The following is a 16,941-nucleotide window of genomic DNA, read 5'->3' as shown; positions in this document are numbered from 1 at the left end:
CACCAGCTATCAGAGGGATTCAAAAGAGTTGGTGCAATCAGCTACTGTACCAATTTACAAATTACGGTCAAATTACCTTGGGAAAAACATGTCTTTGATTGTTGAAAAAGATTTCACTTTCAACTTATAAATGAATGTGCAGTCATGAGTATAATGGCATGACTATTCAAACTCTTGGCATCCTTTCTGAATCACAGAGCTGTAATTTTGCCTCGCAAGATCCTGATATATTTCCAAAATTCCTTTGAGATAGATCCAACTTAATTGCAATGAGAAAGAAAACGGGCTTCCAGTCCCTATATTTCAGGAGGGTATCGTTTGAATTTGATTTGACTGCTTTCTGATATCTTTGGTTTGTAATGCCTAAGGGTCTTTCTTTGAAACATCTTTGAAAGAATCAAAACACTTAAGAAAAACCACTCTGTAAAGTCTAGGAGGCTTTGAAAATATTGCCTATTACTATTTTATTAATTAAAATCTTTCAAAATATTGGAATAAAATCAGTTTTGCAAAGTAGGAAACATTTGGCTGAGGCATAATGTAGAGCTCAGAAATCTTTAAGAAAGAGTTTGTCAATTGGGATGCTGAAAATAAGAGATTAATGGTATTTTAGAGATCCACATTTATCGACCAGGAAATGTAGCCACATGTGTTATTAAGAGGAAAAAAACCATAAAAATGTGTGTATAAAGTGGCACCATTTTGGTTAAAAATAAAGGAAAAAATAAGGTAACAATTTACTTAGCTTTAGGAGGTGGCATCATGGCTAATTTTTCTCCATATCAACTGAAATTTCCAATAAAATTGTATGACTTTTAAAATTAAAAGAAAACAAGACTCCTATTTATTTTTAAGGGAAAATGGACAATTGTGGAGCCATTTACAAAATCTTACAAATGTTTTTCATTTCATGATTTTTAATAGCAGAAATTATTTTATTTCTATATTAATCCCTAAGTGCTTCTAATACATACAAAAGTAAGAGCTCAAGAATTAGTTCTAGTTGTTTTTTCAAGTTAGAACACAGACGGACTCATTGGACAATTTCTTGGGAAGTTGGACCAGAGCATTAAGGTCTAGGTAGAAAAGAAATTTCATTTCATTGAATAATGTTTTGTTTGGCATGATTTTTATACTTTATTTTTAATCTTTTTAATCACATGCATGTGTTATTACCAGTTGCCTACATGTACATTTAAGTTTCTTTGTTTTCTAGATTCTAATACAAAACTAGAATTGTATTTGGTATGTCAGGTGGGTTAGAGAGAAGTAATTTAGGGTCCAAGAGGATGTCAAAGCCACCACTTATAGTGACAGAGACAGTACTTGTGGACATTTATTTTAAGTATTTGGAATTTGGCATATAAATATGTGACTGAAGACTGTTTCCAGTAAAACATGGGTATATGTTAGGAAATGCATGACTTATTAGACAGAAGCTTCCCGAGGGTTTCAAAGTGAGTTTTGTCAAAGATTTGGAAGTAGGAAATCATGGATGGAACCCTTTCCCAGGAAAATAATGGTGTTCAAAGGGACCCAGGGCTTGGTACAGAAATAGAGATGGATTGACAAGTCTATGGAGGGACTAGCTAGATTGTAGACTGTAACAAAAACAAAGGTGCATGCCTCTTCAAAGGGTTACCTGTATGTAGGATTCACTTTCTCTTCCTTCCTTCTTGCAGTGAGCTGCTTAATGCATCCTTCTGGGTGCTTACCTAGTTGCACTACGGTGTCCACCCTCTAAAGGTGAATGTGCCATAGGGCAGGAGATGTCTCTGCTGTAGAAGGATGTGTAAGACTACAGACATGCTTTCCAGGCCATTGGCTGGAGGCATTGAGTGAGTGTGGATTAAAGTACTTGTGGTGGGGGGGGAAGGGGAGATTGTTCTTCCATTGATCCTCACACACTGAGGCCATCAACTCTGCTCTTCTGATGGAGGAATAGTTTACAGTTTTACCTGCCTGTAAGGCCAGAGCAAAGAGAGGGGAGGAAAGATGGGCACCCAGGAATAAAACCATAGTTTTGCCTACTGTGGGCTAGGATTGCAGAGCTGTAATTAGAGTATTCAGATACAGCTTGCTTCCATCATACTTACAGACTCAGTGGAATTGTTATATCAATACCCTGGCCTGCTCCTGCGGCCACAATGCATTATACACTTAACACATCCCACTGCTGTTGATGGCAGAGACACTTAGGACCAAAGGTTCACATGAGACATATATTTTATATGTGTCCTTGAACAAAGGAAAGGAAAACTTTGCAAGATGATTCACAGAGGTTAATCTATCCATTTACAGCCAAGCAGACTGCTCCCTTAATTTCTACAATATTATAATAAAATCATGGCTGGTTTAGTCGAAAACCTTGACAAATCAGTGAGTTTCTTTAATCTCAGTAAAGCATAATGATCTCTCTAAGCCCATTAAATAATGATCCTGATCCTAATTTTGACTTTATTCAGTAGAAAGAAGCAATTTCTCTCATTTAAAAATCATTTGAACAGGGTGACAAGGGAAGTGAGTTTTGGGTTTTGAATTTGTGTTTGGTTTAATAAGACTCTCTGTGCACCATAACTGGAATAAGAAGCGTCCCATTTTCAAGCGGCATGCCACTAAGTATGTTGCTCCCTAAATTCGTCGTGTCTTTTGTAATTGTCTTATTCTGCAGGGAAATGCCACTTGGGACCTAATTTCTTTTCCCTAGTCCTCACTTTTGTCGTTTGCTCTCAAAGTGTACTGAGTTTGCCCCCACCTGGAAGAAATATTTGCTATCTTAGAACACTAGCACTTTCTTTTCACTTTTTATGTGATACTAATTCCTCCCTATATTTTGTATTTAACTTAATGCGTTTCTATTATGCACAACAACAGGAAAACAGAAAGATAGACTAATGCACACATAAATGTAGAATGTGGATAGTTTTACCATCATGCTGCTCAATGAGAAGGGACCTGACTCAAGTATTCAGCTCTGATGAGCAGAGCTGTGCACACAAAACCATGCATATTATACTCAATGAAAACATGCCATTTTGCATATGCTCACTGACGTAACCCCATGCATAAGAGGACCCACCACTGTATTTAAATGTCTTTATCTATCCTGCTAGACCATAAACTCCCTGACAGGAAGGGCCATGTCAGAGTATCTTGGTTTTCCCTGCAGCATCGAACACACTATCTTCTTTGCACAGAGTAGATGTTTAGTAAATTAAGTAATAGTAATATATACCACATCGTCTTTATACAATGGACTATTACTCAGCCATAAAAAAGAATGAAATAATGCCATGTGCAGCAACATGGATGGACCTAGAGATGATCATACTAAGTGAAGTAAGTCAGAAAGAGAAAGACAAATACCATATGATATCACTTATATGTGGAATCTAAAACAGTGATACAAATGAACTTATTTACAAAAGAGAAACAGACTCACAGACATAGAAAACAAACTTATAGTTACCAAAGGAGAAGGGGATGGAGGAGGGATAAATTAGGAGTTTGGGATTAGCAGATACAAACTACTATATATAAAATAGGTAAACAACAAGGACCTATTGTATAGCACAGGGAACTATATTCAGTATTCTGTAATAAACTATAAAGGTATATATATATATTCAGAATATATATATTCTGAATTACTTTGCTGTACACCTGAAACTAACATAACATTGTAAATCAACTATATTTCAATTTAAAAATAATAAAAATTTAAAAATATAAAATAAAATTAAGATTAAATAATAATAATAGTAAAGCCACATCATGGTTCAAAAGTGTCCCATATAAACAGGTCAATTCTATTCCGAAAACTGATGTCTTATTTTAGTGTTCCTGGCACTAGAATATCAGAATGTTTAGGTAATTAAGCTCAGAAGTCAGGGGAAGAGAATGGAGCAATCTGTTTCCTGTATGGTGGACCCTGTTACCCACCTTATTTGCCTCTGTTTGCTAAGTGTCTGAAGGCTGCAGCCCTTTGCATAAGTACAGACACTGTTCTTTTCTGTATAAAATGGTTCCATCCTTTTTCCAAAGATGCTTCAAAGTGGAGGTCATTTCAGATTTTAATGGTTTGGATTCTTTTCCTCAAAATGAGCACTCTTGTCTTTGGCCTCTGCTTTCTAGCAGGATTTGTCTTTTGCCTTTTTTTTTTTTTTTTTTCCACACATGTAAGTTAGGCTGCAGGGCTATTGCATTGTAGCATCCTTGCTTCATTGTAATGGTCAGTCACAGGACATCAGTGCAAAAGGAAATACTGAAGAAATGATTGGGTCTCCTTGTTAGTTTGGTTTTACAAGCATACATGTAGCAAAGAATTTATCAGTGCTGTCCTTCAACTACCTCCTTTGATCAACATAATGCAGAGAACTAGGAAATCCAATAATAAGAGCAGACATTTGGCAGTCATTCAACAGTTTAGGGATGTACAAAAAAATCGAAATACAGATGCCTGGAGGCAGCCTTGAGTCCAGCAGACTTCCAGGAAGCCTGCAAATCACTCTTTCCTTCCTGCAGGCCACCTTCTCTCCGTGCTCTGAGCTCAGATGACAGCCGCAGAATATTCTCAAGCCTAAGTAGAAAGAGGGGGGATTTATGGAAGGGCGATTCTTAAACATCTTCAGCTGTTAAATATGAGTGGAACTTCAGTGGAACCTGTGATTCCTAGACAAAGTGTTCACTTCTGTTTAAAAATCGTATTTGACTCACATCTGGATCGTCTTTGAAAGAAGTTAGGTGTTAACATCAAGCCATCTGTGTTTCAAGTGGGCTTTTATGACAGTCATTCTGCAGAAATATGAAATGTCGTGTGAGATTACACTCTGAGAGCAAGTCTCACTCGGCTCATGCCACCACACATCTGAACCAGGAATTCTGGTTTGTATCATTTCCCCCACATAAAGAACCATCCAAAGTTGGTAAATATGTAAGCAGTTTACATAGAGAATTTAAGGATCTAGTTGCAACACAGAAGTATAAAATTAACTGTTAAAGATGATAAAGATGATACCAAAGGGGAAATGTGGGGGAGGGATAAATTAGGCATTTGGGATTAACCTACACACACTAATATATATAAAGTAGATAACTAACAAGGACCTACTGTATAGCACAGGGAACTCTACTCAATATTCTGTAATAACCTATATGGGAAAAGAATCTGAAAGAGAATGGGTATACGTATATGTATAACTGAATCACTTTGCTATACACCTGAAACTAGCACAACATTGTAAATCAACTATACTCCAATGTAAAATAAAAATTAAATTTTAAAAAAGATGATAAAGAGACTTTTAACAAAATTCAAATGAATTGTCACACAGGGGTCCAGCTGAATGGCAAAGGTCACAGAGAAGCTGCTTACAGATAACACTGAAGAAACAAAAACAAAACGCTCTGTCAGTACCATTGTTTGTAGAACTCTGTCATAATTTCTAAATATATATATTTTTTCTTCTTTTTATAAAATCACCAGGCTTATAGTGCAATAAAAATAACAAAACTTTAAATTAACACACCAAGTTTAAAGCATTTCGGGAAAGTATTGATTAGCTCTGCCAATGGAGTGAGTGCATTTGGTGAATGACCTAATTAGCATGGAGATGGTTCTTTCTTGCTGCTCTCTGCTTCCCGCTAATTGCAGAACTGCTGGCCTTGTCCCCCGACAAGGAAGGAAAACAAGTACAGGGGTGTGTGGAGAAAACAGTGACATTCAGTTTTCATTCATTTGAACCTGCTGCCAAGCTTAATTATGTAATTGAGGGAGACCAATGGCCTTTCAGTCACTGGGGCTGGTGTTTCCAATGGGTCCCATTTTATGGAGGATTTTAGCAGTTACCATAAAGCATTATTAGCTGGAGCTGAACTAATCTCCCTACCCTGCCTCTCACCAGATGTAGGTACAGAGGTTTCTGTTCCCGGGCTTGATGATTTGTAGTTAAGGAAAGCAAATTGAAACCAAATTGGAGTTGCTTTATTCCTTCGTAAAGGCATCATTATTCTCTAGGGGCAGCTTCGTATTTAATTCTGTTCCTTTCTGATTGCGATGTAGTATATGCTGTCACATAAGAGTCAAGAATGCAATGTTTATTTCCAGAATTGTGGTGTGGTTTTTGGGGGGGGGGGTGCTTGAGACATTTTACCTCTGCTTGTTCATTTTAATTGGTGAAAGTAAGTTTGTATGAAAAACACAGAACTCAGTGAAACGTTGATTCTTTATTTATAACTTTGCTTCCCAGGAGCCTTCAGGAGAGGAGATATTTTGTACTTAGGGGCTTCTCTTCTTGCTGGCATGATGGCTCTTTGGAAAGACACTCTTCTCGAAGTTCACCCATAACTTCCCCAATTCAGACAAGGCTCAGGGTGTCTCCTGCCCTCACAAGGATTTCTTCTGTTTGGATTGGAGTTCAGCCCTGGAGAACAGCATCTTGATTTTGTAATATCCTGTGTGATGTGTGTAGTGGAAAAAATGGAGGAAGCCACACTGTGATAGAGGCCGAGAGTCATGAAATCCTTGGTGGCGTCACTGGGTGGCAACGTGGCTAAGCCAGAGCCCTGGCTGCTTGGCATTTATATTGTTCTTTAGAGTCAAAATGTATTAACAGACATTTTTATTAGTTAATCCCCACTGTAGTCCCATGAAGTAAGTTAGCATCTTTTAAACATGGTTTCAATTAATTTCGACAAATGTTTATTAAGCTCAGGCTATGTCCCAGAAACAAAGATATACAAAGAAATAACACCTGGTAATTGAGACTGCTCTTTTTTTCTTCCTTCCAGTTACAATGGGCCAAGGGCAAAGTCCCTCTTTTAGCAAAGGACAGCACTTCATTCATGTTCTAGAACACCTCACACTTCCACCTTCTCAGGAACATTGCCCTATAAATTATCCCCTTCTCTGCCTGAAGCTTTAATCTCTTGACTTCTGCTTGATCTTTCTTATCAACATTCAAAAGTGCCAAGAACAGTATCTATCTCATAGTAGGGGCAACAAATAAATATTTGTTGAATAACTTGAATGAATATTCAGCAGTACTGTACCCTGGCTTCACACTGAAACCAGCCGGGGAATAGACACACACGTGTGTGTGCAAACACCTTGGCCACATTCCCAAAGACACTGATTTCATTTTCCTGGGGGTGAGAAGTGAGCATTGGTCATTCTTTTAGCTCCCAAAGTGCATCTAGCATGCAGCGAAGGTTGAAAACCATAGCATCTCCTATCTTAAAACCAACGAACACAAATAGCTCCTTTGACCTCATATCCCCCTCGAGCTAAAGCTGGCTATTAATTCTCCTTCCCAGCAGCATAATGGCAAAGCAGACTGTAAACACTCTCTTCACCTCCCTTAGTCTTGCTCTTCAACTACTCAAGCAGACTTCAGTCGCCTCCACTGGCCTGTAGCCAAGCATGAAAAGAAGTCCATGATATACACTACTGTATATAAAATAAACAACAAAGACCTATCTATAGCACAGGGAACTATACATCACAGTGTCTTGTAATGGCCTATAATGGAAAAGAATCTGAAGCTGTACACCTGAAACTAACACAATATTATAAATCAACTCTAGTTAAATAAAGAAGTCCACGCTCCTGAAACATTGGGTCTCTCAAGCTCCCATCTTGCTCTCACTCTCAGTGGCATTTGACACCGTCAGTCTCTCTGTCCTGCTTGGGAAGCTTTCTTACCTTGGCTATGAGACATCTTATTCCCTTTGTATTTCCTTCTTTCCCTCTGATTCTCCTTCAGCCTCCTTTGCAATCTCATTTTCCTATCTGACAGTTCAGTGGTGAAGTTCAGCTCCAAACCTGGGCTCTTTGTTTCTACTTACACCAGGCACTTTTGTCTTTTTCTGTTTCTGTAAATCATATCTTCATGCTGTTGATCTCCTAGTTTATATTCCCAATCTTATTCCCTTTTCTGAGAACCAGCCTAATATATCCAGCTGCTATTTGACATTTTTACTTAGATGTCTCACAGGCATTTGTGGCTCACCATGCCTCAAACCAATATTTTAATTTTCCCTCTCCCCTGTTTGTTCCTCCTCCCAGCTCCCCATTTCTATAGATCATATCTCCACCCACCCATTGGCTTATGCTGAAAAAGCTGTAGTAATCCTTGTCGCCTGTATCTCCCCTACTCCCACCCAGTCCATCCGTCACTGGGTCCTGTTAATTCTGCCTCCAGAATGTAACTCAGACCATCCATTGCATCCTGTCCATTTCATGGCCAGCTGTCATTTGTTCAGATTGCTGTAATAGCCCCTAAGTTATCTCCCTGATTCCACTCTTGCTACCTGCCTCCCCCAAAACCAATACCATCTTTAAGACAAGCCAGCTAGAGTGATAGTTTAAGAAATGCAGGTCATCCCATGGCACTGCTTCCTTAAAACTTTCAATAATGAACAATCAATCATCAGATTCTGTGGTATATGATCTCATTTACTTTCAGGGAAGGCATACCGATTTGTAATTATAGATTCATTTGTATGGTTATTTGTTTTATGTCCATCTCCCAACTCAACTATAAGCTGCGTAAGGGTGGGAACTGGGTTTTTTTTTTTTTTTTCACTACTCTATACCCTGTACCTGGCAAAATGCCTGACATAGAATTTCCTTATTGAATGAAAGAATGAGCCTGCAAACAGATGAGGAAGACTGACCAAAGCATGAGGTGGGAGGGGTGCCTTGTCAAACCTCATGTAGCCCGTTCTGCTGAGAACTCAACCACTCCATGAATAAGTGTACTGACTGAATGAGCTGGGTTGAATTCTTTTACGGGATTGTTTTATTTCATGTGCTAACCTCAGAGTCTAAGGGATTTTCAAGGATTGTGTCCTCTCTCTGGTGGGTTTCAGGGGCTGCTAGAAATAGTTTGCAAAATAAGATTATAAAGCAGTTCATAGTACAGTATATTTGGAAAAGGCCTGTGTGGACTTTGCTCCACATCCTGGCTCTACTGATTAAGCAGCTCGTGATTTGGGACCAGTCTTGTCGCCTGGCTTAAGCTTCAGTTTCTCTATTTATATACGTGAACAGGCAGGACAGTAGTACATGTATTATTATCATTTCATCAGGTGTCAACACATCACCCACTCAGGGCAGTTGCTGGAACATAGGAGAGAAAGTCTGCATTTTAGTTTTATCTTCCTCTCCCTCTAACTCTACTTCTTGACTTATTTTGTTCTTTTTCCTCTTTTTCTTTCTGCTTTTTCCCTCATCTTACTCATCTTAGTGGGTGGTAATACTCATATTAGTCACATAGTTTGAATTTTGTGGGAAGAAAGGAATTAGCAATACTGACAGAGCAGGCTTCCTTTTGGATTCGAAATACAAATTTCCCAGTTTCTCTGCCCAGCTTTTCAAGAGCATTTGATGGTACACTGATGTGTAACAAGTTCATTTTAGGTTAACATGCTGGGAGGGAGAAAAAGAAGAAGAGATTCAAGGGGAGAAAATTAAAAAGTTAATTACAAGAAACAACTTGGTAATTGAATTCCCTTTCACTCTTTGGTTTATTTTAGTGTGGGGGGGGCATGGTCACAGTGCATGGTTAGTAGGTTTGCCTTAGCAGTTCCCCTCAAAACTTCTAAATGAGAAAAATATTGGAATACAGAGCAAATCCCTGCCTGACAGCTGAGGAGAGGAGCGGGATACGTATGGTGGGCACTGAGTGCCAAACACTCATTCTTGAGCATTTTTATTTTGAAATATCCTTGGCAGCTGAAATTACTGTTAGGCTAAGTCCTGAACTAATATCAGCTATTTTATGGGTATGCAAAATCCCCTTTTCATTTATTCTGTTTTACTGGCTGTTTCTTTGGCCTCACTCTGTACACACACACACACACACAGGCACACAATCAGAGAACAGTATAGGCAACTCTTGTACCCTTTTCAGATTATACTTAAGTAACAAATATGTGACATGGGTCTTTGTTTCTTATTTTTAAAAGACGCTTGAATATTTCTCTATTTACTCACTCTTTATCACAGGTTCCTTAACAGTCAAATCGTTTATTTAGGATGTTATGTTTGAGAGAAACGAGGTCTGTAATGACTTAACACAAGCTTGGAAATCAACTGGAACTCGTTCAAACCTCCCTGGACTCATTCACAACCTTTATTCGTTCATGTAGTCAACATGCATTTATTGAATGCCTACTGAATACCAGAAACTATTGAGGTTGCTTGTACTAACTTCATGCTGGTTCTATCATGGCTTTTATTACCGTCAGTTTTTTTGAGGTTTAGAAAATTAACTTTCGAGATAAACTTTTCTTTATTTTTCAGCATTTTGTGTTCCTCATTCTTGTAGCAAATCCACTGAAGAAAGAAGAACATGGTTAAATAATATATTACCTTACTCAGCAAATTAGTCTAAATCAGCTTGCTGATTACATAACCAATATCAAAAGCAACCTCTAGAAAATAAGCGAGTTACTATTTTATGTTGAACGATATTGTGGTATCTTTCCTGACATGTTAAGGGCCATAGATTGAGGTCTATGGTTCAAGCAGGGTCATGAGTGCAAGTTTGACCACAAACACACATTCTATTGGTGTGACAGAGATGCAGCTATTTGTGAGTACTAACCAGGGTCTTTGTGTTTTCACAGGGTATGGTTTTGTAGATTTTGACAGTCCGGCAGCTGCACAGAAAGCAGTAGCGTCTCTCAAGGCAAATGGCGTGCAGGCACAAATGGCCAAGGTAAGAATGGTGTTTCGATTCTGATTTTTTTTTCTTTTGTGATCATATATTTTTCCACTGCCATGAGCTGAATTGAGTTGGAGTTTGCAACAATTTGGATTATGTTTACTTGTTAGGGAAAATAAGAAACCCCATGGTAGCCTTGGCTTGGAAGAATCTGGCTAGTTTATTTCATTAATTCTTTGTGTATATTTATTAATGTTCTCCTTTATTATGGTAACTTCATTAGTGATTTAAAGGCACTTGTGAAGTGCTCTGTTTTACCCCAGACCAGAGCGGTGTGTGTATGCGCATGTGTGTATCTGGGGCTTTCACCAGTAAACAGTTTTGGAGGAGTACAGTTCTCAGTAAGATGTCTTTGATAAACTACGTGTTGAAAACTCCCTCACTCTCATGCTGCGGAGAGCCAATCGCTGAATGATGGGGTGGTCTAATCTGTGCAGGGAGATAAGTTTAACACAAATGTATGTTGTCTGTATTGCTAGAATTTCACTTTGGCCTTTATAAATAGAGTTTTCTTAGATAATAATTTCCTAAATATTAATAATTTTCAATATGCTGTGATTGTTTTGTAAAACAAGTAGTTTGGAACTTTCTACCTGAAATTATAATGCATTTTTATATTCAAGAAAACAAATAAAATCATTTATAATAGTTTTGTATCCTGATTGCAGTGGTAAATACAAGAATCTACACATATGATAAAAGTGACATGCACACATATTGTGCACACAATATTCCTGGTTTTGATATTGTACTAAAATTATGTAAGATATAACCTTTGAGGAAACTGGGTGGAGGGTACAGGGGATCTCTCTATACTATCGTCCTGTAAATCTATGATTATTTGCAAATAAAAAGTTTAAAAAATTAGTTATAGCATAGGGATGCTTGGTACATATTTGTTTTAAAATAATGGTCATTTTGGACCATTAATTATTCACATGCAACTTAAGTTTTCTGATTACTACCAGTGAATGTGTTGATCTTTGGATTCTCAAAAGTTAGGTAGAAAAGCCAATAGATCTTGAAATTCTGATCTAATGCTTTTATGCCATATTTATGTATACACTTACTCTTAACTATTCCCACAGAGAGCTGAGTTATATTGACTAAGTTGTCAAATTTTTGGTCATTTGGATTTTATTATCATTGCTAAAATTCTCTGATGACATTTTCCAATTTCAGCATCCAATAACTAGAGGTGGTATATTTGGTTTTCTTCATCTTCAGTTGTCTTCTAGCAAGCTGATACCTCCCCTATCTGTTAACCTTTTGTTGTGGGTCACTTCCCGTAGAGATTACTTTGGTGGACTCATTGCCCTTTATGACACCTTAATTGTTTTTCAAGGTGGGATAAATTAGAATTTAAAATCTTTCAGCTGTGTACTTCTTATCATGATTGTGCCTGGAAGTTTTGAATTTGGTCATGAACTAAGATTGATGAAGTTAATCTTTGTAATTAATAAGGGAATTACATACGTGTCTTGGTTTAAAGGTTACTTGACAAGAGTCAAGTTACTTGGCCACTTAAGTAGTGGCTTCTTATGCCCAGCAAACAAGTGATAAAATTACAGTGGTTAGGTGTATGCAAAATATAAATTGAATTTCAACTGAAAGGCAGAACCTGTTGACAAGAAAATGATGAAAAACATGCTCAAGAAAAACCCTTGTTATTGACATATCTTTGATCTAGTCTATGGATACACTGCCAAATTTTGGAAATTGCTAGATTGTGGCAGTTTAGAAATAATGATTACAGTCGGTATAATCTCCACTGTTTCAAATGTCCTCAGAACACACACACACACACACACACACACACACACACAGTGTTATTTGTTGGATAAAAACCACTTTTATCTTGCGCAAGAGGAAAAGAAAGTTGTCTTTGATTTTATAACTACTGAGGATCCATTGTGAATATTTTCCCTCTGTTTCTGAGCATTTTGGTACACAAGGAATCTCTCTCTCTCTCTCTCTCTCTTTATTTTTCACATACACACACACACACACACCAACCACTGATATCTCATCTAGACAGAAAACTATCAAAGGGAAAATATTTTAAAGAGCTTCTAAAACATCATTAATTATAGTCAGCATCTTGACCCTTCCCCATGCCCACTATACACAGTAAGGAGAGTCCAACTGGGATGCTTAAAGGCACTTATTTTATTTCTGGGGTTGCTTACAGATCTCTACCTTATCAATTATGCTGTCTGTGGAGGAGATTCTTATTCCCTTTTTCCTCACTGATTTTGAATGTAAAGCCCAGAGCTGTAGATCTACATCTACCTACTGGAAAACTTTCAGCAGTAAATGACTCTGTAATTGAACTACTGGAAGCAAGTAAATAGCCTCCCTTTGACAATGAAATGGAACAAGCTTGACCACCTGTATTAGTAGATTTCTCACTGCGCTATTGGATTTCATGGCCTTTTCCCCTTTGTCCTGGTGATAATTGTTTATTATGGTATAAACCTGCAGTCTGCAAGGTGTGGGAAACTTGCACTACATTTTTTGCTGTTTAAGTATCTACTGAATTGCCACCTGCATCCTTGTTCTTATCAATATCCTACTCTGCAGTCTGTGGGGCCAGATTTTAATAACTCCAGGATTTTTGAGCAAAAATGCCACAAATAACCGAGGTTCCCAATAGCAACCTGGAGCAAACATGAAATGCTCCAAGTGAATCACTTTATTTAGCTAACTTACTCCAATGTGTGCATATGAAATATTCAACTGATTTGTCAACAAGGAGGAATTAATAACTCATCCAGTAAGTGGTAATTGATTAATAATGTATAGCCATTAACATAGACTGACATTTTCTGTGTACTTGCTGTTCTGCCAGAAAGGGTTTTTAGGGATCAAAAGTGTTTCTTTTAGGAGAGCAGATTTAAAATATTTTATTAATACATAGTGATTAAGAGCATAGGTTTGGAGGGAGATATACTTGGCCTTGAATCCTGGCTCTCATACCACCTGGCTGTGTGACCTTGTCTAACTTATTTAAATACCTCTGAAATTCTCCAATAATAATACTTAGTTTATAGGACTGCTGTGAAAATTAACTAAAAATAAACACAAAGAATTTAGTATAGTGTTTAGATTACAATTCAATACATGTTAATTATTCAATAAATATTGTTATGCATTAAATTCAAATGTGTTACTGAACTTTCTGTAAATTCTGATATATGCTTTAAGTGTTACTTTATTTTAAAAGTTTTCTGAAAAATACAATCAATAGGATCAACGAACAAACATTTTTATTGCTTGCTAAGTGCCAGGCACTGTGCTAGGTGTTGGAGAATCAACACTGAATAAAACTTCTTTCTTATTCTGGATTTTCAGCATATGATTTATCTCCTGGGATTGCTACAGCTCTGGATTAAAAATATTGGTTGTTGCTACTCTTGCCAATTTTAGGGGATTTAAAAGATAGTCATTTGCCAAGGAATATGTCTCAAGCATAACAGGAAAAGAGCTGAGAAAAACCAACTAACGATAGCTTACCTTGTAGGTGTTTATTTTACTCATTAATAAGAAAGCTGTAGATAAGCAATGAAGGGCAAAATGTTTTGGGTGCCATCAAGGGTCAAGGCTGCTCTGTGATTCTTTATATATGTGGCTTTCATCCATACATTTACATGTTCTTTTCTAAAGTGCCACTTATTATATCCACATTTAAGCCAGGAAAAAGAAAAGGGCAAAAGGCTAAAGAATCATAAGGCTGATTCTGAAGTTTTAAAAGCTTTTCCAGAATCCTAGCTCAGGAACTTATGTTTACATATCAATGGCCAAAACTGAGTCATATGGTTTCCCCCTTAGCTGCAAGAGATTCTAGGATGATGAGCATTTTAGCTTCTTGGCCTATAGTAGAGAAAATTAAGGGTCATTTATCTCCCTGGCTCTCCAACGTACACAAACCCGTTCTTCCCATTTATACATTTTGGGTGACATGCATTCATTCTTTCCTGAAGGGAGCCCAGCTCAAAGCCTCACCCTGTGATCACAACTGGGGATGACATCACCTCCATCAGACCCAGACTCAGCTGCTCCTCTTGGCTTAGCAACTCATAGCTTTAAAAAACAAGTTATCTGTCTGTACTCCCACGATATAGAACGACAGAGAAACAACAGGAAGCATGAATCCAAGGGAAAACTACCACTTGGGAATAGAGAGAATGGAAAACAAACAGAAATCACTGATACTAATACATATCAAATTCTGCTGGGCAGGAGTAGAATTCTTGGTTTGTCAGTGTAGGATGTTCCTTGGTTAACCAGTTGCATCACCCATGTCTGCCATTCAGATGGGTCTTCCTTGCCCACTATCCCCCAGGGTCTCATGGTGGCCTCCCTGGAGGGCTGCATAGTTTTAGAAACTGAGTTTTTCTGGATGTAAATTTGGAGGCTCCACAGTCACCAGTCATCACCAGCCAAGCCTTGAGTAACCTCAGGCTTAGCAGGCCTCTTTCTTATTTGCTTTCTGTCAATTCCAAGCATGAGAAAACAGAACACATCGCTTTCCCCTGCAGGGAAGGAGTCACCCCCTCCTCAGGGCCTTTAGATAAGGCTTTATCAGGTCTACAACAAAGACCGACATTCCAGTCACTAACGGTGGTTCACTCCACTGTGGTATTTGTAGAAGAAATCAAAGTTAAGTGATCACCAAAGAGACCAAGTATCCAAGAGGATTTCAGACCATTGGGAATAATATAAAGGCATTGTGTCAACCATTAGGATAATAAAATAATACCATGTCAACCATTGTAGCGAACCAGATTGGTACCAGAGTAAAGGAATTCTTTTTTATAAATCAGTGACCTTAATAATAGTTCTTTTGGGGAAAAAAATCATTTATTTTGAGATCAGAAGAGATCATTAAAAAATCAATGAATATAGGAAAATAAATTCTGTAAATTCAAATATGTGTATGCATACAATTAATTTTTTTTAAATGCATCACCTCTGTGGAGTCCTAACAGTTATATTCCAGTAGGAGAATTTTAGCTAATGAAAGAAGGACTTATTCCATAGAATATTCTAGACTTTTTTTCTGAAGTTCAACCACTAGCCTCATGATGTTGTCTATCAAAGCTACTCTTCTGAATGTAGAGGCACATACCAGGCTTCCTCATCCAGACTCTTTCGGCCTATGACAATAATAATATTGCTTTTACTCTGGTTTTATTGCTTGGCTTTTATCATTTCCAGGTATATGAGAGTAAGAAGGTTATTTGATGTCCAGGGATCACTGCATTGGTGGGGCCTGCTGGTAAACCAGCCAAACAAGGAAATTTCTCAAAGGCTTTCACGTACGAAGGAGAGAGGCATTGTTCAAGGGAAATTTTAGTAACCATGGAAGATGTTGCTTCCTGTGACTGGGTGGAAAAGTCAATCAATACATTTTATATATTCCTAAGTATTGCATTCTTTTTGATGTGAATGGGGTTGTTTTCCTTATTCCTTTTTCAGCTATTTTATTGTTAGTGTATAGAAAAACAACTGATTTCTATATGTTGATTTTGTATCCTGCAACTTTACTGAAGTCATTTATTAGTTCAAACAGTTTTTTAGTGGAGTCTTAGGGATTTCTGTATATAACATCATATCATCTGTAAACAAAGACAGTTTTACTTGTTCCTTTCCAATTTGGATGCCTTTTCTTTTTCTTGCCTAATTGCTCTGTCTAGGACTTCCAGCACTGTGTTCAAGAAGAGTGGTGAGTGTGCCCACCTGTGTCTTTTTCCTGATCTTAAAGGAAAAACTTTATCATTGAGTATGATGTTAGCAGTGGGCTTGTCATATATGACCTTTATTATGTTGAAGTATGTTCCTCCTATACCTAATTTGTTTAGAGTTTGCCATGAAAGGATGTGTATTTTGTTATTATTGCTATAAACTTCTCTTAGAACTGCTTTTTTGCATCCATTGAGTTTTGGCATGCTGTGTTTCTCTTCCGGTTTTTTTCAAGATATATTTTTTATTCTACTTTTGATTTCTTCTTTGACCCATTGATTTTTCAGGAGTATGTTGTTTAATTTCCACATATTTGTGAATTTTTCAGTTTTCCTTCAATTACTGACTTCTAGTTTCATAACACTGTATTTGAAAAATATACTTGGTATGATTTCAGTTTTCTTAAATTTGCTTAGATTTATTTTTTTATCTGACGTATCCTAGAGAATGTTTCTTGTGTGCTTGA

At 37.4% G+C, this 16,941-nt stretch overlaps 1 protein-coding gene across 3 annotated transcripts in view; it reads left to right on the top strand.

Annotated features, from left to right (window-relative positions):
* Positions 1 to 16,941, top strand: part of RBMS3 (RNA binding motif single stranded interacting protein 3) — a 690,034-nt gene that overhangs the window by 311,203 nt on the left and 361,890 nt on the right. For all 3 annotated transcript variants that reach the window (XM_060308006.2, XM_070046679.1, XM_030830022.3), the window contains exon 4: positions 10,633 to 10,724. In XM_060308006.2, coding sequence (XP_060163989.1) covers positions 10,633 to 10,724 — 92 coding nt within the window. The remainder of the gene's footprint in view (positions 1 to 10,632; positions 10,725 to 16,941) is intronic.

The sequence above is a fragment of the Globicephala melas genome, chromosome 11 (assembly GCF_963455315.2).
Source record: "Globicephala melas chromosome 11, mGloMel1.2, whole genome shotgun sequence".
NCBI lineage: Eukaryota > Metazoa > Chordata > Mammalia > Artiodactyla > Delphinidae > Globicephala > Globicephala melas.
This window is presented reverse-complemented; position numbering and strand designations above follow the sequence as displayed.